Source organism: Halichoeres trimaculatus, unplaced genomic scaffold (genome assembly GCF_033239565.1).
Source record: "Halichoeres trimaculatus isolate MK-OKI-2021-1 unplaced genomic scaffold, fHalTri1.1 fHalTri1_scaffold_21, whole genome shotgun sequence".
NCBI classification, from domain to species: Eukaryota; Metazoa; Chordata; class Actinopteri; order Labriformes; family Labridae; genus Halichoeres; species Halichoeres trimaculatus.
In genome coordinates, this window is record NW_027437199.1 from 3,160,453 (window position 1) to 3,186,054 (window position 25,602).

General features: G+C 40.1%; 2 protein-coding genes across 5 annotated transcripts in view; both read left to right on the top strand.

Moving 5' to 3' along the window:
• Nucleotides 1–10,336, top strand: part of LOC141810651 (ankyrin repeat- and BTB/POZ domain-containing protein 3-A) — a 271,335-nt gene extending 260,999 nt beyond the window's left edge. For 2 of the 3 annotated variants that reach the window (XM_074698379.1, XM_074698381.1), the window contains 7 exons: nt 4,339–4,517; nt 4,727–4,835; nt 5,804–5,906; nt 7,763–7,844; nt 7,946–8,014; nt 8,108–8,221; nt 8,306–10,336. In XM_074698379.1, the coding sequence (XP_074554480.1) occupies nt 4,339–4,517; nt 4,727–4,835; nt 5,804–5,906; nt 7,763–7,844; nt 7,946–8,014; nt 8,108–8,221; nt 8,306–8,536 (887 nt within the window). In that variant the 3' untranslated portion in view covers nt 8,537–10,336. The remainder of the gene's footprint in view (nt 1–4,338; nt 4,518–4,726; nt 4,836–5,803; nt 5,907–7,762; nt 7,845–7,945; nt 8,015–8,107; nt 8,222–8,305) is intronic. The other variant, XM_074698380.1, reaches the window with a different exon arrangement.
• A 7,405-nt stretch (nt 10,337–17,741) lies between these two features.
• LOC141810899 (uncharacterized) lies at nt 17,742–24,937 on the top strand. 2 transcript variants are annotated; one of them, XM_074698757.1, is made up of 6 exons: nt 17,742–17,914; nt 19,149–19,351; nt 19,490–19,687; nt 19,777–19,887; nt 21,937–22,060; nt 22,168–24,936. In XM_074698757.1, the coding sequence occupies exons 1-6, from the start codon at nt 17,887–17,889 to the stop codon at nt 24,765–24,767; spliced, it is 3,264 nt and encodes a 1,087-aa protein (XP_074554858.1). In that variant the 5' UTR covers nt 17,742–17,886; the 3' UTR covers nt 24,768–24,936. The 2 variants fall into 2 exon arrangements, with proteins under 2 accessions (XP_074554858.1, XP_074554857.1); XM_074698756.1 differs by lacking the exon at nt 17,742–17,914 and adding an exon at nt 17,995–18,084 and having other exon boundaries at nt 22,168–24,937.
• The last annotated feature ends 665 nt before the right edge of the window (nt 24,938–25,602 follow it).

The window sequence follows — 25,602 nt, forward strand, 5'->3', positions numbered from 1 at the left end:
TGATAGAAAGATTGAAAATAAAATTAAGTTCACCTCAATTTTCTAGTAAAATTTTCCACAGAAGATAACGGAGGTCAATATGAGATAAAAAGTTTAATTGTCTTAACTGAAAATTAATTGTCTCACTTGTGAAAAATAATTATGAATACTAAAATTAAAAGCCACAATTGTTACTGTAGGGTCAAAATTCAAATAAAAAAGGCATACAAATTAGAAAATAAGCCACAGTATGGGACATTACGTTCAGGTCTTGTTAATGTTAGTCAAATTTAGGGACAAAAAGTCATTAATGTTTGACAATAAGTCAAATAAATCAGACTAAATATCCTTATCCCTCTCTATTTTACTGAAATTAAAAGTCTTTATTATTACTTCAAAGTCTAAATAACAATAGAAAATGTAAAAATGAGAAGTAGAAGGTGACAATTTTGTAATAAAATGTCATATTTTTAGATTTTAAAAAAAGTCCGAATCATGAGAAAATTGATTCAAATGAGATTAAATGTGTAAATTATGATAGAAAATTAAAAAAAAAAAAAAAAAAAGGTAGGTCTTAGTTTTATGGTAAAAAGATTAAATAAAATATGACATAAATAATACAAATAATTAGAGACTTATTCTAATTAGAAATTAAAATCGGAGTCAATTTGACTATTTTAAATATAAAATTAGAAATTAAATTAAAACTTAAATTTTTGGTATGTTTTATGCTTAAAAAGATCAACATGGTTGACTCAAAATTATTTTATCATATTTTCTTTAGCATCATAATAACTGACCGTCTAATTATTCAGAATCTTATTTTGTAAAACTGTATGTCTGACAGATTTCTAAGATTGATCACATCCTGTGTTTGTAATCCAGTTTCAATCTAGTCTTCTTGGATAGGATGATCAAGGTTTTCTTGATTTACTCAAAAGTTTTAAAAAGACAATTTTACTTAACTCCTTAAGATCAATCTTTTTAAAGGTCTTGATCAAATCTAATACTTTAAATATAAGCATTTTGATTTTGAACATTTGAACCCTGTTTTTTATAGTAAAATAAATGCAGTCTGCAGTTTTTGCAGTGACCACAAGGGGGCGACGCCACTCATTTCAGAAAAGTCAGATTTTGTGACATTTTAGGAATTTCTCTTCATGTTAAGATGTTTAGAGAAAATTAGCTCAATTAAGAGTTACATTGATGATAAAGCAGGACAAACTCAAAAGCAGGGGTCATAAAAAGGTCGTGTTGCTAAAAATGTAAACGAAATAAAAACATCCAGCGTGGATTAGTCATGCTGGCTGCATCTCAGTCTCTTATCCTTTTCAAGAGAAGCCTCTTTGTCCTCTGCAGAAACAACTCTCTACATTTATTTATTCATTTGTTTACCGCAGAAACAGCAGATCTTTGTGTTTACAGCGCGGTGAAGTTCATCGAAGGACAAAAATGTATTTTTCTTTGTCCTCTTAGAAAAACACATGATGCAATATTCAACATGGGTGAAGCAAACATTCAGTCAAGGCCAAAGGTGAAACAGTGGAATATCAAACAGGTAGAAAACAAGATGAATAAAGGTAGAGACCAGGTTTATGACTAAACATGAGATCAGCAGAGTGAATGTTATAAAAGAGCTGGAGACAAACGACTCCACCAGCGGCTGAAGAGTTTAAGACGTGTGTGTTTTTAATAAGGAGTTACAGAGACAGATAATGTGTTAACTCATGAGCTTTAGACTCATGCTAGGCTGGTTTTGCGCGGCTGGAGGCCTCTTCATGGTGTCCACATGATGCTTTGCGTGATCTGGATTACGTCATGTGTCACAGTCTGTGAGCTTTAGAGTCGACCCCGTACGGCCGCCCATGTGCAGCCCAGAGAGCCTCATCTCTATCCAGAGAGCCTCATCCAGAGAGCCTCATCCAGAGGCCCTTCAGCTGTCTCTTTGTCTTTCATGTTTCAGTGTGTTTCACCATCCCTGAGCCGCTCTCATTACGAGCTCACACACATTTTCTGTTGTGGTGTGGAGCCAAACAAGGAGCTCTTTCTTCTCTGTCTCTCAGGAGGTCGCCAACATGTGTTCTTCCTCTTCCTCTTCCTCTGTTTACAATCAATGCGCTTAGCTAAGCTAGGCTAACTACCTCTCCTGGCTGGAGAGGTGTGTTTTAAAGACAGATGTCAGCGAGGTGTTCTCATCCAGAAAGCAGATATCAGGAAACTATTTTTATCAAACTTATCGTCCATGTTGGCGTAACAGTAATTATCCTTCTTGAAGTCGATCCCAGCATGTCCTATATTTAGTTCACAAACCCAATAAACACAGAAGTCAGAGTCAGTCTTGGATTCAGTATTTGACCAAAATCCAAGCTTTGCTTCAGTTTTTATTTTTCACTTTGAGATTTTGAGGTCAAAAATTCACTCTCACTCTGAAATGAACCAATTTAGTTCGACTGAATGAGATACAGTAGAAAGAGAAGTCCTTCACAGGCTCTCAGAGTTCAGCGTTACTTTTTAAATTGGCTTATTTTATCAGACATAATTTTTTTTACGATAATAAAAAAAATATCAGTTCATACCTAACCCTAACTTTAGAAGTGCTGAAATAAAAGTTCTCTCCACTTTTTGATTAGAGTTATCATAACAGGATCTTGCAACATAATGAAATACAACACAATACAGCATGATGTATTGCAATATTATACAATACGCTACGGTACAACAGACAAGAGGATACAAAACAATACGATAAAACGTTCAACGAAATACACCAGGATACAGTTAGATACTTTACAACATGTTACGATGGGATGTGTTATGGTGCAATAAGTTACAGCACAGTGAATGAAATGAAACAACGCAAAACGGTATGGTACTGTACATACATGCAATACATTTGGGTACGGTACAAACGATGCAATACAATACGGTACAAATTGGTATGATAGGTATATGCATTCCGAACGATAGGATTCTGTTCTATATGATGATTTTATGATTGGTACGGTACAATACATTGCGATACAGTATGGTACGGTACACTGTGATACATATGCTACAATATGGTACATGATACGTGTGATAGGATGATGCAACACAATAAGACACAACAGGATTTGTAACAATCCTTTAAGTTATAGTGTGATAAGGTGTGATTACATGTTTTACGATGCATTACGCTACAGTACGGTACGAAACAGCACAATACGGTGCAGTATAGTATGATACATACATGCGATACATTTCGGTTTGGTAAGTTACGATGTGGAACAATACAGTATGATGTGATACGACATGATACAACAGGATATGTTACTTTACTTTGTGATATAATGGTACGGTACACTATGATACATACATACATTACAATTCAGTAGGGTACAATACAGTATGATTCATTGATGCAGTACATTAAGACACAACAGGATATGTTACTTATCCTACAATAAGGTGTGATGATATGCGTTACATTACAGTTCGGTACAATACAGCACAACACGGTACAGTATGGTACAATCCATATAGAAGAAACAATTCGGTCTGATACATTATGGTGCGTTACACTTTGGTACGATACAGTATGATGTGACACAACATGATACAACAGGATATATTACTATACTTTGTGATATAATGGTACGGTACACTATGATACATACATACATTACAATTCAGTAGGATACAATACAGTATGATTCATTGATGCAGTACATTAAGACACAACAGGATATGTTACTTATCCTACAATAAGGTGTGAAGATATGTTTTACATTACAATACGGTACAATACATATATACACGATTCAATTCGGTTTGACACAACATGGTTGACATGATATGTTGCGATACTTTGCAAAATAATACGACATTATGAAATGCGTTATATCACGGTACATAAGGTGTGATGTAATAAAAGACACAATAAGTTATGATATGATACGACACAACACAATACAGTGAGACACAACAAAAGTGGATATAATTTAATACGGTACATGTGATTATCTCTGGAAGTCATGTGACCTGGACTCAAACAGCAGACTTTTCACCGCCCACACAGTGATATCTGAAAGTACAATAAACAACAACAGTCAACATGTAAATAAAGAAAACAAAGTGATAGACAGAACTCACAGGGCATCATCATGTTCATGTATTCCACTCAACTGCTTCCTTTATATTCCAGCCTGATCCTTCCTCTTTCCCATAATCCATCTCTCCCTGCAATCGCCCTTCACCTCACTCTCACCGAGCAGTGATGGAAACATGGTCGGTTCTGTCGCCCTTGAAACCTCCTCCTGACTCGCCTGTGTTCTGCTTCCTTTCCTGCGTATTCACGTATCCGTGTGGTGTCGTTCCCAGGCGTTCCCTGGACGCTGCACACCTGGCTCGAGTCCCTGCGCACCTGCTTCGTCCAGCACCGCCGGCCGCTGATCCAGGGCCTGCTCAAAGACTTCAGCTGCATCCAGGAGGAGGAGTACACGGAGGAGCTCATCACGCACGGCCTGCCGCTCATGTTCCAGATCCTGCGAACCAGCAAGGTCAGCGCCGCTAACTTTCATGTGAACAAAACGCTTTTTAGAGCATCTCATGTGCTGGGGTGACATTAACACTCCTATTTGCATATTTTCAGCAGCACTAAACCATATTATCATACATTTGCATAACATTTCGCCTGGATAAATCATCAGGGGGGGAAAAGGCCACAAACTTTGTAAACTTTCTGCTCTGGTGTGTGTTTGTGTGTTAGCAGAACGAGGTGATCAGCCAGCAGCTGTCAGTCATCTTCACTCAGTGCTACGGGCCCTTCCCAATCCCTAAGCTGACAGAGATCAAGAAGAAGCAGACCTCACGCTTAGGTAAGAGAGTTAAAAATAGAGACTTCATCTTGTCGTGTCGGCGGAGTGACGGAGAGGTGACGGCGGGGTGGAGGTGAACGTGGCGCGCTGACGAAAACCTGATCTCTGCTAGTTTCACTTCAGCATCCACACTGTTCTCCTCCTCCTCTCACACTTTGTTCCCTGAGCTTTTTATCAGCTGATTAAAGTTTGAGTGCTTTTGTAATACATCACTTTGAGTCTCAAAATGCCAAAAAGACGAATAAACACCGAACAAAATGTCACGGATTATTGCTTCAAACACGATATGAGACAGAGTAATAATTATAGGAGTCTGTTTGCCAACTCATAAAGGAGTTTCCTCTCATTATTTGACATTTTAGCAACAATAATTTACATTTTAATGACCAAACACTGCTGTTGGGAAACCCAGGGTGATGATACATGAGCTACTAAGAAGGAAAACAACATTTAGTAGAAGGAAAATGCTGAAGATGAAATATTTTCAGGGTTTGAGGAGCACGAGGTGGAAGGAAAAACCAAAAAATATGATGAAAATATTTGATTCAGATGAGATATTATGAAATGAGATACAGTAACAGATCAGATTTGAATGGAAGTGGGTTTAAAATCTCAACAAACACTTTTGTAACAGGCAGTGAAGATGTGAGTTCCTGTGCTGCGCTGCCACCTAGTGTCCACTCCACATCAGGGTCAAAATAAACTTCTCACTGATCTCCATCATTTGTTTGTGAGCAGAAATGAACGCTGATAAATAATTGATTGGTTGTGATATTCAAGGGCAGGCGGAAAGCTCAAAGGAGCGGACATCAGATCCTCCAGCTGCTTCCTCTGAATATTAACGACGATGATGATGATGAAGTGTTGAGTTCATGAAGCCGCAGAGAGGAGCGCTTAATGAGCTCGTCTGAGATTTTTACTTTGTTGTGTTTTTCACTCAATGATGAGGAATCATTCGTCTCTTTCAGACCCTCACTTCCTGAACAACAAAGAGATGTCCGACGTCACGTTTCTGGTGGAGGGGAAACCTTTTTATGCACATAAAGTTTTACTGTTCACAGCTTCACAGAGGTAAGAAAACTGGGTCAGTTAGGGTAAGGAAATTCATACAAAGAGCAAATAAAGCACTTGAGATAAGTTTGTTTGTTCCTAAACATGGTACTGTTTGATTTTACATGAATTGGTACTTGGTACCACAGATGGGATTCAGTCCGTACCTATAGAAATACCAAATTGGGTACCCATCCCTAGTTGGAGGTCATACGAGAAAAAAGTGAATTCAATTGAATCAAATGATCTGGCTCGGTAGAAATCCAACAAGAGCTTCAACAAAACCTCAAAAGAGAGAAAAAAGGGAATAAACTAAATAAAAAACATGAATGAAAAGTAAAATATCCAAGATATCTGATCGTATTTCTTCAGATTAGTGTAATCTCTCTTTTTTTCAGTGCATTTGTTTGTAGCTAGAGGACTGGAAAAGGACTCTGTATGTCATAAAATATCTCATTTTATATAATTGACGTTAATGTCTCCTCCCAATACAAATAAAATGGAAACTGATGTGGATAAATTTGATGTATACAAACGTTTATACAAACTCTGAAAGTATAAGATAAAGCTAGATAAAACAAATCATGAATGCTGGATCTAAAATCAGGACATTTGCTCTTGGTTTATTTGGTCTTTTTTGTCTTTTTTCATTCATGTTGTCATAAAAATAAATGTACAATAAAAAAAATTTGAAAAATAAACTCAAAAAAATGAAAAGGAGCAGAAAGAGAAAAAATTCTTGTTATATCTGCCCCTTCTATCTCAAAATATTATATAAACACATCTTCAGAAAAAAAATGCCTTTTAGCGTCCCTTTACTTATTTCTTGCAGAAAGACAACAAACAAAACAGTCCAAAACCATAAATGCTTATTTCCATATTTTGCCACCAAACAAAAAACAAAAAATATATATTTTATTTTTATTTATTTTTATTTCTTATTTTGATTTATTTTTTATTTTATTTCATTTTTTATTTATTTTTGTTTCTTATTTTATTTCATTTTTTTATTTATTTTTTATTTATTATTTTGATTTATTTTTTATTTTATTTCATTTTGTATTTTTATTTATTTATTTATTATTTTTCAAAATTTTTCATTTTATTTATCTATCTATCTATCTATTTATTTATTTATTTTGCAATATTAAAATTACTTTTTATCCCTGTATTTGTATTATACACTGGCTTGGATAATTTTTTTGAAGATACCGAATGATTTGGCGTCTTTAGAGTCTCTGTCCAGGTTATTCACTAAACTGACGCCTTTATCTGTAATGCAACGCTCCTTCAACATTTTGTAAATACTGCAACACTTTTAAGTCGTAACTACTTTCTCTTCTCTTGAATCGGCACTGAATGTTGGATGGTAGATGTTTTTTATGAGCTTTGTCTTTAACTTGTAACAAACTGAAATCTATTACATTATTTAGTGTCAGCAATTTTCAATTCAGGTAACTTATGCATTGGTAGAAACATTTTTCTGGTTAGTTATCGTTAACTTGAGAATTACAATTCAAGAAATTAAAGAGCTTCAGTTTTTTTTTTTTGAAAGAAAGACAATTGAGGAAAAACTAATCAGGATAGGTGAAAATTTCAGATCCCTAAAAAAAGTTGGAGAGATTGAGTCACATGACATGAAAAGTTACAGTTCTGACTGAAGGATGGAACTAAATGGAATGGAGCCATGTGGTAAAGAAAATATAAAAAATGGAATGGATCCATAAGGAATAGAATGAAGCCAAATGGAATGGATCCGTACAGAAAACAATGGAGCTAAATGGAATGAAACATGTCAATTATGGTGTATATTGATTTATCTTTTGTTTTCCCTTACGCAGCTTTAATTTACCCATGATTCCTTCCGTTTCCTCCAGGTTCAAGTCACTGCTACAGAACAGACCGGCGGCAGAGAACACCTGCATTGAAATCAGCCACGTCAAGTACAATATTTTCCATGTAAGACTCTAAGAGCGTCAGATTTCCTGGATAAACAGATAAACCATGAATAGAAACTTCACCGATCCATAGGCTGAACTTTCTCCCGCTCTGTGTTCCAGCTGGTCATGCAGTATCTTTACATTGGAGGCACAGAGTCTCTGCACATACGCAACACTGAAGTGATGGAGGTAAGAGCGCCTCAGCCACAGCCTGCTGCAGAATTATTGTTCCTAATCCCAGAGTCCTGTGCCTCATTCTGTGCGGCTCTGCTGTTCCTGCAGCTCCTGTCTGCAGCCAAATTCTTCCAACTCGAGGGCCTTCAGAGACACTGTGAGATCATCTGCTCCAAGAACATCACCACCGAGACCTGCGTGGATCTCTACAAACATGCCAGGGTGAGCCGCTGGTGGTGCACATCTGATGAGGATGAAATGATGAGTGATGAAGTGATAGTAACTCGTACTTTCTTTGACACACAGTTCCTGGGCGCCTCGGAGCTTACGGCTTTCATCCAGGGCTACTTCTTGAAGAACATGGTGCTGCTGATTGAACTGGACAGCTTTAAGCAGCTGCTTTACGAACCTCCTCCCCCCGACAGCCCCGCGTCCAGCCCCGGTATCTGCCCCGACGTCCTCCTGGAGCTGGAGAAGACGTTGGCGGTCCGGATCCGCTCCATTCACCTCTCCACCTCAAAGGGCTCCGTGGTGTGACGATGTCTTTGTCCTGTCCCTAAAGCCCTCCAATCCAGGCACACAGCATCCATGTAACGCCATTTTTACCGACCAGTATCCCTGTAGAGCTCACTTTATTAACACAGCAGCCATTTTCCTCTGACATCACACTCAGGGCGGGAAGTTTAAACGCTGTTTGGTACATTTGGAGTGTCTTATAAACAAGGAGCAACTGAAAAGATGCTAAACACTGAAAAACTGAAGAGTGATCATAATATATAACTGCTTATGTTAGCATTCTGGCTAGCTTGAAATTTACAATATTACAGTGAATTCAAGGCTAACAAAACATTAGAAAAGGCTTTACAGATTTGTATGCTGACATTAGCTATTAGCTTGTGCTAGCTATATTAGATTTAATCAAACCAAACATTCCCTAAGATGCTAAATTAGTGATTAGACACGAAACTATATGAAATGAGCATAATTCCCTTTTCTAAAGCTAATGTTAAACAACTGCTAACATTAGCATTCAGAGTTTACCTGTTTCGTATTTATATGTGCTCCTTCTACTCTAATGTTTACAGTAGCTGTTATCCACCTTTCAGCATTATTAGACAGCTAATTGTAAAGTTAGCGCTCCAGTTAGCTCTAAATTGATTAAATGCTAACATTAAACTTCATATATGTCACTGCTTGTGTTAGCATTCTGGCTCCCAAGCTAGAAACAAAACCTTGGGTAGTAAATTGCTAGCTTAAAATGTACATTATTACAGTGTGAATTCAAGGCTAACAAAACATTAGCAAAGGCTTCACAGAATTTTATGCTGACATTAGCTATTAGCTTATGCTAGCTATATTAGATTTAACCAAACAATATCCTCTAAGATGCTAAATTAGTGATGAGACATGTAATGATATGAAATTAGCATAATTCCCTTTTCTAAACCCAATGTTAAACAACTGCTAACATTAGCATTCAGAGTTTACCTGTTTGGTATTAATATGTCCTCCTTCTACTCTAATGTTTACAGTAGCTGTTATCCACCTTTCTGCATCATTAATCAGCTAACTGTAAAGTTAGCGCTTGAGTTAGCTCTAAATTGATGAAATGCTAACATTATACTTCATATATGTCATTATTATTGGTATGATTGATGTTTATGCTAAGCTGCCGGGGTGAATTAGTTATAAAATGTGTTTTGACCATTAGCTAGCCAAAAACCTGACTGTAATGTTAGCTAGCTTATTTTTCTATGATGTTGTACAGCATCCAATTGATTCAACATCAGTTGCTCTAGCTTAGCTCACCAAATTAGATAAATAAATAACCATTTTCAGAGTTCCTTGTTATAAAGAAGGACTTAACTTCTATTATGGTGGCTCTATTCTGTCGTTTATAGAGCAAAATTATGACTTTGTAGATACTTAATGGGAACTTTAACAGCTGAGTCAACAAAAACAGCCTCTTGAATGTGTCAAGTGTTCTTTAGCCTTCAATGTATGTCATTATTCTTTGTTAGCTAACGTACTGAAAGTTAAGTTAGCAAGCTAATTTTAACTTTTAGAGTAAAATCAGCCAGATTTTTGCTGAATGTCAACATTAGCTGTTAGTTACGGTGGCCCTTAAGGCCAGTAGGAATAAATGTTTCAAAAAAAAAAAAAGCAAATTAAATTCCATAAAATGCAAATATATTTCCCAAAAAATATATAAATATATTTTTGTTTAAGGAGATAATTTTTGTGTTTTGTGAAATTTATTTGATTAGCTTTTCTTTTTTTTTCTTAGCTTTTAGTTACGGTGGCCCTTAAGGCCAGTAGGAATAAATGTCCCAAAAAAGTGCCAAATAAATTTAATAAAATGCGAATATATTTCACAAAAAAAATGTAAAATATATCTTTGTTTAAGGAGATAATTTTGTGTTTTCTGAAATTTATTTGATCAGCTTTTCTTTTTTTCTTCTTCTTTTTGTTTCTTTTCTTTTTAAATAACTTGATAACAGAATAATTTAAAGACAGAATTTAAGGGTTAAAACTTAATTTCCAAACTATTTTGGTACAATTTTTGAGGATTTGGAGCTTGGAGTATCATTAAATGTAAATTTCTGATTCTTTTTCTAATTTTTTTTTTTTTCAGCCTTATTTTTTTTGTTTTTTTAATTGGTCGTAATCCTCTTAGAAATGTCTTTGCTTTAAACCTTTTTAAATGTTAGCATCTCAGGAGTTTTGTCTTTGAGCTTGTTTGTCTAAAAAAAGTCAGCGCTTATTATTTTCTTTTACTTTACTTTTACTTTTCACTGACCATTGGATCTGCTAGCTAAAATTTAGATTAGCTGGAATTTCAGCCCAGGCTTTATCAACGAAGCTGTTTAGACTTCAGCCCTTCTTGATTTTCCCAAACTGTCGTCTTTCTGGTTTCTGCTCTGGATTCGTCCAGTTTGGACCATATTTCTGTGTATTCGCTGTAACAGCCTTGGTCTTCTCTCTCAGAGTGTGTCGTGATGAAAACTGGCTGCTGTCTTAGTTCAGTGAACAGATCCCCGTCCCTCTGTCTCAGCCCTGAAGAAGGGCTGTTGGATTTTTTACGTCAGGGATTCCCTCAGTCGGCCCCTCGAGACTCCATCCTGACTAAATCAGAGGAGCAACTTCCTCGCCTTGTTTCCTAACAGCTCCACTTCTCACCTCCTCAATAAGAAAGTGTAGAGAAACTAACAAACTGTCCCAGCAGTATCACTTCGCCCTAACCGTGATTAACGTATTTCATATGAGATAACTGCATGAAATACATTCTGTGCGCCTTTTTAGCTGAGAAGAGGTAGAGTAGAAACTAAACACAGTCAAGCAGCTCTCTCATCATCTCTGATATGAGACTTTGGTTTACATCAAACTTCACTTTAAGGACAAAGTTCAACACATGCCAAAATATAATCCTCCAAACAACCAATAAAGTGACTCGTAGCAAACCCAGGAGACGGACTAGAGGTGGACACGTTGACTCTCCTCACTCGGTCACTCGTCTGTTGGAAACGTTTCACTGTGTTCAATCCAAACTGTGCGCAGAGGCCAAACGGATCACAGGAACTTCCTCTGAGGCCGACGCTGCAGCGCTGAGTCATCTGGAGTCGGCCCACTCAGTGAATCTTTGCTGACAGATGCTTGAAAACACGGACGTCCGACTGGGAAATTAACTTTTTTTTTTTTTTTGCATGACACCGACTGGACTGAGCTGCCCTGATGTTGCTTTTTATGCAGAGCTTACTTCACGGACACTCTCAAAGAGCTGAGTGGAAGTGCAAGGGGAAAACGCTGCTTATTAAACTTTCTATCCTCTGCAAACCGGACTGAGCGGGATTAGGAAGGGATCACGACTGGCAGGGACTTCCTCTTTGAAGGATATTTCAAAGCAAAGTGTAAATACATCCCTCGAGTCATCGTGCTGGTCTTCTTTTTGTAATCTGATGTACAGTACTCTCCCACACTGGCTTGGCTGATGACACCAGTCTCATTGAATGTGCTCCCTGAACTGTCTGCTCCTGCTCTCTGTGTCTGTTTCTGCAGAAGTTGCATGTTGAATCTGTTTGTTTGACTCCTCCTGTTTTTCGCTGTAGGTGTGTTTCTGTGTAGACCTGTAGGGCTGAGTCCGGTGCTGAGCGATTTACTCCAGATGATCAGGGTCGAGTGCAGCATGCATTTCAGAGGCTTTGGTTTGCTTTATCTCTTTGTTTTGGTTTCCAAACCCTGTCCTCACAGAGATGCAGTTATACACAGGATAATGTAGAGTGAACAGGTGGTTATGCTCATTATAATCCCGACAGGGTGAGCAGGACTGTGACCTTAATCTGAGCAGTGCTGAGTCATCCTGTTTAAAACTTGGCTGCCAACTCAAGACGTGAAAAAGTTGACCCTGAACATTGATTTTAAGGTGATTTTACAGATTTCAAAAGTCCCTTTAAGTCCACAATGCAGGTTTATCATCCTTTCATTCTTATTTTTCTCCTTGCAGGAACAACTGACATGAATTCAACTTTTTTTAACAGCCACGTTACAGAAGTGGTCGAACTTATCCTGGTTAAAAAAGTGGAAATAGATTACGAGGTTGTTGCAATAACTTAAACCTTATATTTAAATTCACTGCAAAAGTGAAACATGAGAAATTTTTTTATCTTATTTTGAATTTTAAAAAATGACTTATTGCAAGACATAATTAAAGCTCCATTCACCTGATGGGTCCAGAAAAATGTCTTATTTAAATATTAAAAGACAAAAATAACGTTGACTGGCTTCTAAAGTTTTAAAAAATCAGCGGCTTATGGTAGAGCCACACCGAACGCGAATTTGCGGCGAGATTCCATACAAAGTCAATGCAAAGACACGTTTGGACGCTGATTCACCCCACATTTGGTGCAGCGCGTTTTGGGCGTTTGCGTGTTTGGAGCGTTCGCACAGTTGGGCGGCATACACGAATTCGCTTGAGTTGAAAATATTGAACTTTCAGCGCGAATTCGCATAAAGGCTGTGCCACGACGTCATTGATTTGATGACGTTGGGGCACCTGCTGCGCCTCCAAACCCCGCCGGGAGATGGAGGAGAAAATAATCTGTGCGGTGTGTCATTATCCAGAGTTATACGATAGGGGCAGAGCCAGGGAAAAGATGGAAGTTCTCTGTGGTCCTCTCTTTCCTCGACACCTTCATTATCACCAGGGAGACCTCCGGGAACATGGGTCGGGGGGTTGGGGGTTCAAGTACAGTGTTTTTTATATTCCTGGTGCAGTGACGTGCTAACGCGCGTTCGCCCCTCAGCTTGTCAAAATAGTCCAGCGTCGAGGCTTTTCACGCGATTAAATTTGCAAGTTTGCGTTTGGTGTGGTCACGGCATTAGGGACATTTTTGCCACAGTGTCAACAGGCGGAGATGAAATGTTCCCTGAATTTATTTTATGAGAAGTTTCTTTGGCTGTTATCAGTCATTGTAACAACCAATCAGACTCAAGTATTTAACAGAGATCGGTGGTAGTTGTTTATCCTTTAAAATATCAAATTTAAAGAAAATTTTAAAGATATTACCAGAAAAAAAATGCAGACCAGAGGGGTAGAAGATTTGGTTTTAAGCTGGAAAAAATAAGTATGGAAATAGAAAAACTCTCTGTTTCAGTAAAAATGTTTCTAACATTGAGAAAAGAATCAAACAAAAAAGTACTTAAATTGGGAAAACCCACAATAAAAGACAAGTGCTTCTAATATTTGCGTCAAACATGAAGCGAGAAAAATGATAGAATTAAAGCCACAAAAAAAAAAACCCACTAAGATTGAACTCATAAATATTTAGAGGATAAAATGACCTTGAAATGAGACAAACATTGTATTTACAGGTATAAAAAATTTCAAGGGGATAAAAATGTAAAAAAAAAAAAATACTCGAATCCACTGAACCTGTCAGCTTGCTGTGACTTACACAACACTTCTCACCTGTAACTGAACCAAAAGCAGATCCGTTGTTATCCGGACACAGGCACAAAAAGAGTCAAATTTATATGAACATATTAAAAACAGAATACCTCGTTCACTGAGACACAGGAACACCTGGATTTATGGAAATTATAAAGAAAAAACAGAGTTTATTTATTGAATGTAATCAGGGCTCAAGACTAACGGCTTCATGCCCTTATATGGGCAAAACATGTCGGTCAGTAACTCAGAAAATAACGATCAGATCTGTCGATCATTGAACGTCTGATCGTTTCTTTGATCGATGTTTATTTCTGCTCTAAAGATCAGCTTTCATGACTTGTTGTGAATGTGGTTTCTGCTGTTTTGGGAGCCACCCTCTAGTGGACACTCCTGGAACTGCAGATTTAACACTTATATGTTAGCTTCTCAATTTGAGACGGCTTTGAAACGGCTTCTTTAAAGCAATAACTCACCACAGAAGATGTGTAAAAATAAAAAGAAGAGACAGAGAGATTAGAAAGTAGGTAATGTTTTAATTTTGGGAAGAGGAGAGGAGTTTTTCATGACTGCGTTGAGACCGTTAGTCTGGAGTCCTGACTGAAACTGAAACGATGCAACAAAAAATCATATTTCTAAAATGTGCAATCTTTTCAACCCAGCAACAAACCAAAAAGAGCCTCCTTCTGTTCATGATGCAAATGTTTCTTCATAAACCCCACTTTCTCTTCACATTAAAGATGAATCTATAACTTTAAACCTTGTAGCGCACACTTAAAACTATCTTCACATCAGTTTAGGCCAGAAAATAAAACGTAAAAAGAGAGATATCAAACGAGAGACGGTTTAAGTTCTGTAAATAGTTACAGAAAGAAAAATATAAAAACTCTGTGACTTTATTTTCTTACCGACACACATAGCAGTATATATTTTATTTTACATTCCACAGCTATTTTGTTTTACAAAAGTATAAAAGATATTATAAAAAAGATGCTTTAAAGTTTAAAGTTAAGCAATATTTCTGGAGCTGGGGGATAAATGTGAATTTAAAGCCTGAATCTTCTACTGTTCTTTATATTTTATGACATCTTTTCTCATTTTAAAGGAATATTTCTAACGTTAAGTCTGATTTCACCCTGAGAGTTTTTATTTATGAAGATGAATTCACTGCCTTTATATGAGATCATCACACACGCCCATATCCGATGAAATGTGTTATTAAAGGTGAAGTGAAACTTCAAGATGCAAACCTTTTTGTGACAGAAAAGGTTCCTAATGATGTCAAGCACTTCCTGTGCCAGTGTTACTGTAGCCTCAGTCTGTTTCTCTTCTTCTTGTGTTCCTAACAGCAGCTGAGTATTAAAGGTGTTAGAGTTAAAGAAGCCAAAAGACTTTCATCTGTTTTTTTACGACTCGTGATGTTAGCAGAGGCTAACGTTAGCTCGTCCCAGTATGCGGCGCTCTGATCCTGACGCGGGTCAAAGCCGTAGAGTAAGTGTCGGTTCGCATGGCTCTTCTTGTTTGACGTCGTCGAGAATGTGCTTCGTTCACCAGCTTCGTCTCCTCCACGCCGCCCCACCCCCCCTCATTGGTTCGTCTGAGCGTTTCTTTGCCTGCGTATTCGTTCCTGGTAATAAACAACATTTCTCCTAGACGCAGTGGAAACATGCATGGGATACTCACTCAGATCCACACGGGGTGGGATGAACTTTTTGCTATTCTTTTTCCTCGGACGAGAACATGTATATTGTACAAAATATATATATATATATGAAATATAAATTATACATGGTGTGAGAAGCAGGGATGTGGTAGAGTTTAACACACGGACATGTTTTACTCCTGCTGCAGTTTCTGTGGTTCCATGACATGCTTTTGTGGACAGCTAATAAATGACCAGAGTTTAAACCACCTGTTTGTCTGATTTGACTTCATTTACGTCTTATGTTGTGTTTAAATGTCCTAGCATGACGATACAGCACATGCTCCTCGAGACTTTATTTACGTCAGTATTCTCATGAACACTTCCTGAATTCGGTGTGGTTAGAAACACAAACTATTCATTCTAAATTCACATTTCAAACCAGGCTGTAAACATGTTTATTTCTGCTGTGAAGATCAGCTTTTTTGAATGGGTGTGTATGTGGTTAACAGCACTTCCAGAGTCAGCCTCTAGTGGACACTCGAGGAACTACAGTGTTGTCAAATATGAGACATTTTGCTCATGAAATCAACATAACAGACAGAAATTACACAATAACAAAGCAGCAGATTTGATTATACAAGATAAAACCAAACAAACTTTGTTGTGCCGTGGACACCGGAGCGTGCTCTGAATAGAAATGTGGCTAATCTGGCCACAGCTCAGCTCCGGCCGTGTTTTATCGACCCCTCATCCTGGAAGTGATTGTGGGCACTAAAAGAAGCGGCAGCTCCCTCACACTGAGTGGACTGTCTGAAGTCAACCTGGTGGAGAAAAACAAGGTCATAAAAAATGTCTGGAGGCAGGATTACACCACAAACACACATGCACCCTCACTTTTTATTATCTACATTTCTTCCTGATTAAAAGTTCAATTTATAATTTTTGTATTAAGATCTGGAAAAGCCACAATTTTCTTGTTATAACAAACTGTTTTTATCCTCTCAACATATGGCTTCATTGGGCACTTGGTTTAATTTACAAATGCTATGCAAAAGGGAAAAATACACAGCACCAAAGAAAAAAACAAAGGACTATACAGCTGAAGTAACGTCACTACAGGAGTTCAAAGAGGTCAACTTTAGCGGTTTTCTTATGGATGGTTATCCCAACGTACACAGAAAAGTTGTGAGAGTAGGTTAAACGTTATTCTCTTCTTTAACTTCAGCTATGTGAAATATAGCTTTAATGCTAACATATGGCATGGCTGATTCTTAAAACTGAATATAAGATGACACATTACCTGTAAAAATTAAAGAAATGTAAGCACCATTAGCATTTCTTTCTTTTTCTACTAAGCTATATTCTTAAGATTTTTTTTTTTGTCCTTTAGTTGATTAGGAGAGGACAGTGGCTATAGCAGGATACACAACTTTTCTGTGTTTGTTGAGATAACTGACCTCTTCTTCTGCAGTGTTTTAGCAGTTGTGTTCGAGTTGTTGCTTTTGCATTTACGTCGTAGCACTTGTATCTTTGTGTTTTTGGTGGTATGGTCGTGTTTTTTTCTTTTGCATAGTGTTTTCAGTTTTAACCGTCGGGCCACCGTACTTCTCAAAACAACTTTCTCCACATCAAAAGACAAAAGTCACACCATGTGGGGCAGTAACCCCATTTCTAGGGATGTTTTGCGCTTTTGCAACAGGTTAAATTGCCCTAATGTTAAAGATATGCACTCATTACTAGGCCCAATAACTCCAAAATCCAAAGCAGGGGAAACAAGCTTTGCAGTTTATACTCTATAATTTAAATGAAAGCTGAAGAAATCTATAAAATAACCACAATTCTTCCCTTAAAGGATTAAAACATGTAGTTAAAAAAAAAAAAAATCTCAATAAGCTTCCTAAAAACAGTTTTAAAGCATGTCTTCACCTATTTGCATGGACATAACAATGGAGGACTAACAGTAGGTGGCGATACTGCTCCCTCTAGTAGAAGGCGGACTTGAGGAAGAAGACGAAGAAGAAGCTAGAACTCCTAAAGTTAGTCATATTTTTTCACAGCGCGGTTTTTTCCCATTTATTTACATCAAATTGTGTTTGATTTGGTCAAAGAAGAAGGAATTGATCTTGAATCAACGATAACTAATAAGGAAAACCAGCGCTGCCTTCTACGCCTGCGCACAGATCAGAATATCGAGCCGCCCTTCCTCCCCGCCAGCTTGCACCGCAGGGTCGGGCGGACATCAACTCACAACAACCCGGAGTCCAAATCCTCATCTTTTTAAAGACTCTCAGTGATAAAATGGAAAGCCCACATCTAACCGAAGACGGTAAGGAAACGAGAGCTCTCATTCATACAACACGTAACGAGTTATTTGGTTTTCTGTGGGATTGTGTGCGCACGATTTGGAACATGGCGTACCCCGCTCTGAGATGGCGGTAGCTTTGTGCTACGTTACTTTGAGCTTCTGTGTGGGGTAGTTTGCTGTGCGAGCTTCAGGTGGGTTTAAATGTTTATTAGTGTGACAGGTTACGTATTTCATGTTGGTAGTTAATCTCCGCAGGGCTGCTTTTACATCTACTTTTATATTAGAGCAGATTAGCGCTAACGAGTCACTGAAAACAAGCACAGCAGCGGCTGACAGATGGGGCATTCAGGGCCTAGAAAATACAAGACAACCTACAAACTAATGGAAATTCATCCTATTTTTTAAAAACACATGAATAATAAAAGGTGTATTTCATAACGTATACTCTCCCTGATGTATCATCAGCTTTCTTACGATTGAAAGCTACGATAAACAAAGCGGGTTTTGAAACTTTGTCTAACTGCTAATTCGCGGGGTGTTAAATTTACGACACACTTGGTGGTCCGTGAAGGCAACCACAGTTATCTTGGAGCTTGTAGTTCAGCACGAAAGGCACGCGCTCCTACTGAGTCTGTTTGATACATATTTTAGTTCATACGAAGATAAAAATGTCGTTATTTCGATACTTAAAAATTTAATATAAATAAAAAGGATTTATAAACACGTTTTTGTTACTATTGGTGTTTTTAAGGTCGTGTAGTCATTGCGAAAGTAGAAAAAGTCGCGCATAACGTCTAAAACAAGTTAACAACTACTAATTATCATTGATACCAAACACTTGTGTTGATATCTCATCATAAAAACACTATTGTGTTGCATTTTTGATTTAAATTTTAAATTTAGGCAACATTTAGGGGATTTTCTGGCTATTTTTTGTCACTGGGGACCTTTTTTTAAGTTTTGTGTTTACCCGGCGCATGCGCAATATGATGGCCATCAAGTGCCACTTTTAAGCATGTCCATCTTCTGTATATAGAAGATCTACACCCCACCTGCAGCTGGTGTCATCCACAAAGCGCCTGACCCTCACTATCAAGCACCACCTCCGCTTTTTAACAAACAGTTATTCTGTGCATATGTTTATTTCATCTTATTCGAGTAAATAATAATTTCCTCGTCACTTTCTGCAAGAAAACAATTCTGTTTTTTATATTCCTGGTGTTTTATTTATGCTGTCTGTTGAATTATTTTCCAGACCTGCCGCTCCTGCTGCCGTCTCTCCGCCTCTTCATCCCGCCCCTGCGCCTGGTGTCTGCGGCCATGTGGCAGGTGGTCCAGCGAGGCAACGTGCAGGACTACGGGATGGTGGAAGAGTTCATCAGCACTGTCTCAGAAATTGTACCTGAGCTCTTGAATGCGGACCAGAAAGCTCAGCTCCTCCTGGGCCTCAGAGCGCGGGTAAGACTGGCAGATTAGTTTTTCTCTCACAGGTGTTATACCATCAAAACTTAGTGAAATCATTCATGCATCACCTAAAACACCCACAGCTGGACATTTTCAGTCATATTCACCTCACAGGGATCTGTTTTCTTACAGGTGGTTCTTGAATTGTGTCGAGCCCAGGAGATAACAGACACAGAGACCATCGAGATACACCTGGAGCGGATCAGGACCCTGATCTCCACATGGGCTGCACAGCCTTGTTTTGCAGAAGTGGAGTTCCCAGAATCCAACTTTGTGGATCAGATCGAGCTGTTGTTGAAAGACTCTGAAGAGAAGGAGAAGTTCTTCCAGGTTTGAAGGAGAAATCATGACTCCAGCAGAGCAGAAACCAAACATTTTCTCTCACCGTGGATTGACTTTTCTTTTTTCTTTTTTTGCAGGATGTTTTTCCCACAGACTTCGGGCCGGACTATGACAGTGCTCTGCAGGTGCTGATGCTGGATTTCCTGTCCCGGTTGGAGAAGCTTCTTCCTATCCCGGACATTCAGCAGGTACTGGAAACACCGGAGTAGTCACACTTTACAAGTGGTCTTCAAATTACCGTAACTCTTCAATCATTTGAGCATGTGAAAAAGTTTGAACAGCTCCTTAGAACAGAAAGAGAAGCTTTATGGTGATGTTTGGGGTACTATGGTTCGGTGTAAAGGCCTTTACACGCTGAGTCTTTTTTTTATTCCTGATCCGTTGTTTATTTGTATTAAATACAAAAATTTGCGGTACAAGAAAAGAGGACTCATCAAGCAATTGATCCTGAGCAGTGGCTGTCAGTATGTTTGAGGTATGCGCGGGGTGCACACATAGGCACACAGACGCACAAGTTTTCACTCATCATCTAAACATCACCCAAAATGTGTTGAGAAAATATGTCAGAAAAGTTACGGTAATTTGAGCCTACTGCGTCTCTGGATAGTTATTTTTTTTTTTTTGAACAATTTTTTTATTTGTTGTCAGCAGACAAACAATAATAATACACTAGAAAAAGGAACAAACATTTTCTTTTAAACAACAGTAACATACAAACAAAGACGAAAGAAAAAAAAAAAACAGAACAATAATATAGACAGTATTACATAAACAAATAATAGCAAAGAGTATGAAAAGGAAATATTAAGAGTTCAAAAATAATAACAGTAATAGTATACATAATTGAAAAAAAAAATAGATAAATAAAAAATAAGTGAAATAAATAAATAAATAAATGTGACTGTCACACTCCAAAGTTCATTGTCATTATTATTGTTCAAGAAAGCTCATTAGGGGTGTCCATACCTCTTCAAATTCTTGTGCTCTGCCTCTCATAACATAAGTTAGTTTTTCCGTTGCAACACAAAGTGTCATTTCCCTTATCCAGGGCTGTATAGAAGAAACTTAAAGTAACTAAAGTTTCGTAGCGAATTTATTTTCTATACGCCTTGAAATGAAAAAAAAAAAATGGGCTCAGTGTGCAAAGACCTTAAGAATCCACATGCAAGAACAAACTAATCACAGGCAATAACTGATGCAAGTGCTTTTCACTACCGTAACTCTTCAACTATTTGGGCAAGAGAAAAAATCCAAACAGTTCCTGAAGGAAGAGAGGATGAACTTCCTGGGTTTGACCTCTGATAACAAAAATAAAAACACAAGTGGTCTGTTTTTACCTGGAGGATAAAGGGTTAAGGAATAGAGGATGTTATATCAACATCTCTGGTATCAGATCCTATTGTTTTCAGATGATACCACACAGTTTTGGAGCATCTGAGGTTTTATCTGTCCTCCTACATGGCGAATCCATTTACAATGAGTGGAGTTTTCTTTCAGCTTAAGTTCATCAGGTTTCCTTTTCTATTAGTGTAACACCAACTCTGCTGTCTTCTAAAAACCTCTCTATATTTTTCACAGGTGTTTCCTTTGAGTATGAGATGTAGCTCACCTTTTAGACGACAGTTAAGGTATTCGACTTCCAGATGTCACATTTTTTGGTTTCCTTGGTTAAAAAAGTCAGATTCAGAAGTCACGATGGGCCCTTTTTTTTTTTCAAAGGTTTATTTGAACAGACATCTGTGATTATGATAACTCAGGCAAATGTGAGTCACCCTGAATTCATCAGTATGTTAATAGATGTCAGTCTGTGCTGAGTCATAACTCATGGAGGGATATTAAAACTCTTCATCACCCAAATCTTTTCTGTTGATGTTTTCATTTTGTTCTCAAAAGAGTCAGAGATAATACCTGGAAAGCTCATCTTCTCTTCTTCAGGATCTGTTTGATTTTTTTTCTCTTGCCCAAATAGTTGAAGAGTTACGGTAATGAAAACAGCTTCACTTCCTGTGATTGGAACGTTGTTGCACGAGGATTTCTATGCAGTACCAAAATATGCTTGATCAAGCTCATCTTTTTTTCTTTAATGAGCTGTTTGGATTTATTTCTTGCCCAAATAGTTGAAGAGTTACGGTAATTTAAAGAGCACTCAGAAAATGGGCTCAGATTATCAGCCTTTAAACTAACTGTTAGTAGATGAACACAAAGTCAACCGTCTTCATCTTTGGTTAATTTTCCAGACGGCGTCGATGCTCAGCGCCGTCCCGTCCGCCCTGGAGGAGTGCGTGCACTCTGTCCCCGACCCACGCCACCTGAAGACCGTGCTGCTGCACCACACAACGCTGGGACATTATGATTTATCCGGTGAGTCATTTCTTAGCTAAAGCCCTCACAACAAACACCTGACCGTGCTGATGTTTATCTCGTAGTTTCTGTCTGTGAAGCTGACTTGGTTTTCATTCCCTCCTCAGATGAGTCTCAAACCATCCCCTCGTCCTTTGGAAACTGCATCCTCTCTTCGCTCTCCCTCCCTCAGCTGGAGAAAGTCGTCATCCACCCGGACGAGATCGAGCTGCAGCCTACGTCAGAGCAGATGCACGGCGAGTGCATGACGGTGCAGGTGGAGGGCGAGACCGTGACTCTGCTGGACTACATCCAGATCGAGCAGCCCTCAGGGTTAGTGGAGCCGGATGATCAGGAAGAAAACGACCTCCTCGGGATGGAAACACCCGGAGAGGACGTCGGCGACGCCTTGAAGCCGGCAGCTTTTCAACCTTTGAAGCAAAGCAAACGCATCCAGCTGAAGAGGAGAGCGCTGAACGAAGAGAAGGACACGGCGACGGAGAAGAGGCAGAGAAAGAAATACCCAAACAATAAGACCTGTCCTGTGTGCAACAAGAACTTCCTGCGGGCCGCCGCCATGAGACGACACCTGGAGACTCACTCAGCGAACCGGGACCTGAAGTACAAGTGTGCCAACTGTGACAAGAGATTCAGGGATCATTACGACATGAACAGACACAACATGCGCGTCCACGAGAAGGAAGACATGAGTCTAAACGTCAAAGACGAGGAAGCGATGGATCCGAGCACGTCTGACATGGGCGACAATAAAAACTGCGCTCTGTGCGGGAAGTACTTCGCCCGACAAGTGGACATGGAGCGCCACATGAAGTCGCACTCAGAGGACCGCCCCTACAACTGCTGCTTCTGCGAGAAGAAGTTCAAGAACCCGTACGTTTTAAAGAGGCACCAACGAGAGATCTGCAAGAGCAGAGAGCTGAAGAGGCCGAAGAGGAAAGAGCCACAGCGCTCCAATCCACAGCCGGCGTCGGAGGGAGCCGCCGAGGGCAAGATCTGCCCCATCTGCAGCCGAGTGCTGCCGTGCACCGCCGACATCGCCAAACATCTACGATCCCACACCGAGGAGCGACCGTTCATCTGCATCACGTGCGAGAAAGGCTTCAAGTACAAGGACACGCTGAAGAAGCATCAGATCATCCACGGACACGAGGGGATCAGGGAGGAGCAGAGCAAGACGCTCGAGCAGATCCTCGCTGAGGCTGAAACGCAGAACGCCGGCGAAACTGACGACCTGGAGAAGAAAGAAAACAACCCTGAAGCTGCTGCAGGAACGTCAGAGCAGACCGCAGAGGTCCAGAAAGTCAAGAAGCCTCTGAAAGTGTGTCCTGTCTGCGCTCGAGCATTCGACAGCGTGAAAACCCTCAACCGCCACATCCAGTGCCACACGGAGGAGCGTCCGTATCACTGCGTCCACTGCAAGAAGCGCTTCAAACACATGCACGGCCTGAAGAGACACCAGATCTACGCCATCTGCCACAGGAAGATCGCAAGATTCACCTGGAAGAAGGAGCTGAGAGTCGGGCAAGGTCAGAGCGACGCATCGAGTGACGGACAACAGACGTCGGCTCTGAAGATCCCCGTGTGGTGCTCGAACTGCGGGAAACACTTTGAGTATCTGTCGGCCTTGAAGGAGCATCAGGAGAACGTCTGCAAAGTGGATTTAAGAGAAATCATGAAATGCAACGACTGCGACAAAGAGTTCAAGAGCATGACGATGCTCAAGGTGCACCAGAGGATCCACGACCCGCTCTACTGCAAAGAGTGCGGCAAGATCCTCGCCAACGAGCCCGCCTTCGAGAGGCACAAGCTGATGCACCGGCCCATGCAGTGCACCATGTGCGACAAAACCTTCACCCTGCTCAGGCGCCTGAGGGAACACTACGAGAAGCTGCACAACTTCACCGGACCGTACCCGTGCCCTCAGTGCGACAAATCCTTCATCACGCTGTCCTACCTCGCCATCCACCAAAGAATCCACAAAGGAGAGTTTCCTTTCACGTGTAGTCTGTGTCCCGAGAAGTTCAGGTCCTCCAACTGCCTCACGGTCCACCTGAGGAAGCACACCGGGGAGAAACCCTTCCTCTGCTGGCAGTGCGGGAAGAGTTACCGCTCCGCCTCCGAGCTCACCGTGCACATGGGGACGCACTCCGAGGAGAAGCCGTGGGCCTGCACCCAGTGCGACCAGGCCTACCGCACCAAACTGCAGCTCACGAACCACGTGGAGCAGATCCACATCGGGGTCCGGTACCCCTGCAACAGCTGCGGGAAGCAGTTCATGAAGGAGACGTCGCTGAAGCGGCACGAGCTCATCCACTCAGGGGAGAGACCGCACCAGTGCACCGTCTGCGGGAAGACCTTCCTCACCGCCAACGAGCTCCGCCTCCACAACCGCTACCACACCGGGGAGCGCCCGTACAAGTGCGAGGTGTGCGGGAAAGCCTTCATCCAGTCCGGGTACCTCAAGTCGCACATGCGCATCCACACGGGGGAGAAACCGTTCAAATGCAACGTGTGCGACAAAGGCTTCAGGCTGTCGTACCACATGAAGAAACACCAGCGGACGCACAGCGGGAAGCCCAAGAGCTACATGTGCGAGGACTGCGGGCTGGCTTTCCTGCACAAGAAGTCTCTTTGGGAACACTCACTCACACACGACGTGAAGATGGAGCCCACGTTCACGGAGGAAGTCCGGATCGAGTTCCAGTAGAAGACTTTCTTTCTCATTTCGTTTTTCTTTTTTGTTTTTTTGTGACAAGTTTGTACGTTAAGTTCTGGATTTAGAGACGCTGTAAAAAAGATTTATGATCAATGAAGGATGTAAATAAATCATGCAAACTGAAAGAAGTGTCTGTTTTTGATAAGAAGTCTGTCTTTTCTGCTCCTTTGGGTTAAAAACAGATCAGATATTTCAGCAACAAGCCCAAAAATGAAACGGGAAACATTTGTCTACGTTTGGGTCTCGAAAGAGTGCAGAAACCTTTCATCTGCTAAATCCAACCACATCCATCTGCAGTGACCTTCGTCTACCACTAGATGGCAGTGCAGGCGTGGTAATGATGCAGGATGGTTTCACAGAGAAACAGGGACCTTGCCTTTACATCTCCTGCCTGTCACAGCTTGATTTAACTCTTTCTTGAGCGTCTTGTCCATCGTGCATGTGACAAACGCTCGTTGGCGCCTCCTTGATCTCGCTTTTTGCAGCCTCACTGACTGCAAATCAATAACTCATCCTCTTCCCTTCGCCGGTGTCACCTGACCGCCCTCTGACACCTCAAACTGCAGCGGCTCCAGCAGCATCCCTCCCCGCCTGCCAACAAACTGCCCCCATCTCCCTGAGAAATCAAAGTCCGGCTGAGTCAGAGCCTCTCCGGAGTGTTGGGAGCCGCTCACTTTTTAACCCAGAGCGTATTGATTTATACGGGGCTGTAATTGCTTCAGTGTGTCCTGGATTATTCCCCTCAGTAATTGAGGCCTGGCAGGGATCCCTTTTCCTAGACATAACCCTCCCGGTGCCAGCTGGTGGGCAGAGAGGAGCACCGCAC

What these genes read in the sequence shown, in the direction of transcription:
- LOC141810899 (XM_074698757.1), top strand. Translation starts at nt 17,887, where the DNA reads ATGGAAAGCCCACATCTAACCGAAGACG. An exon ending in CCCACATCTAACCGAAGACG is followed by an intron (nt 17,915 to 19,148) that starts GTAAGGAAACGA and finishes ATTATTTTCCAG; the next exon opens with ACCTGCCGCTCCTGCTGCCG. An exon ending in CTATCCCGGACATTCAGCAG is followed by an intron (nt 19,888 to 21,936) that starts GTACTGGAAACA and finishes TTAATTTTCCAG; the next exon opens with ACGGCGTCGATGCTCAGCGC.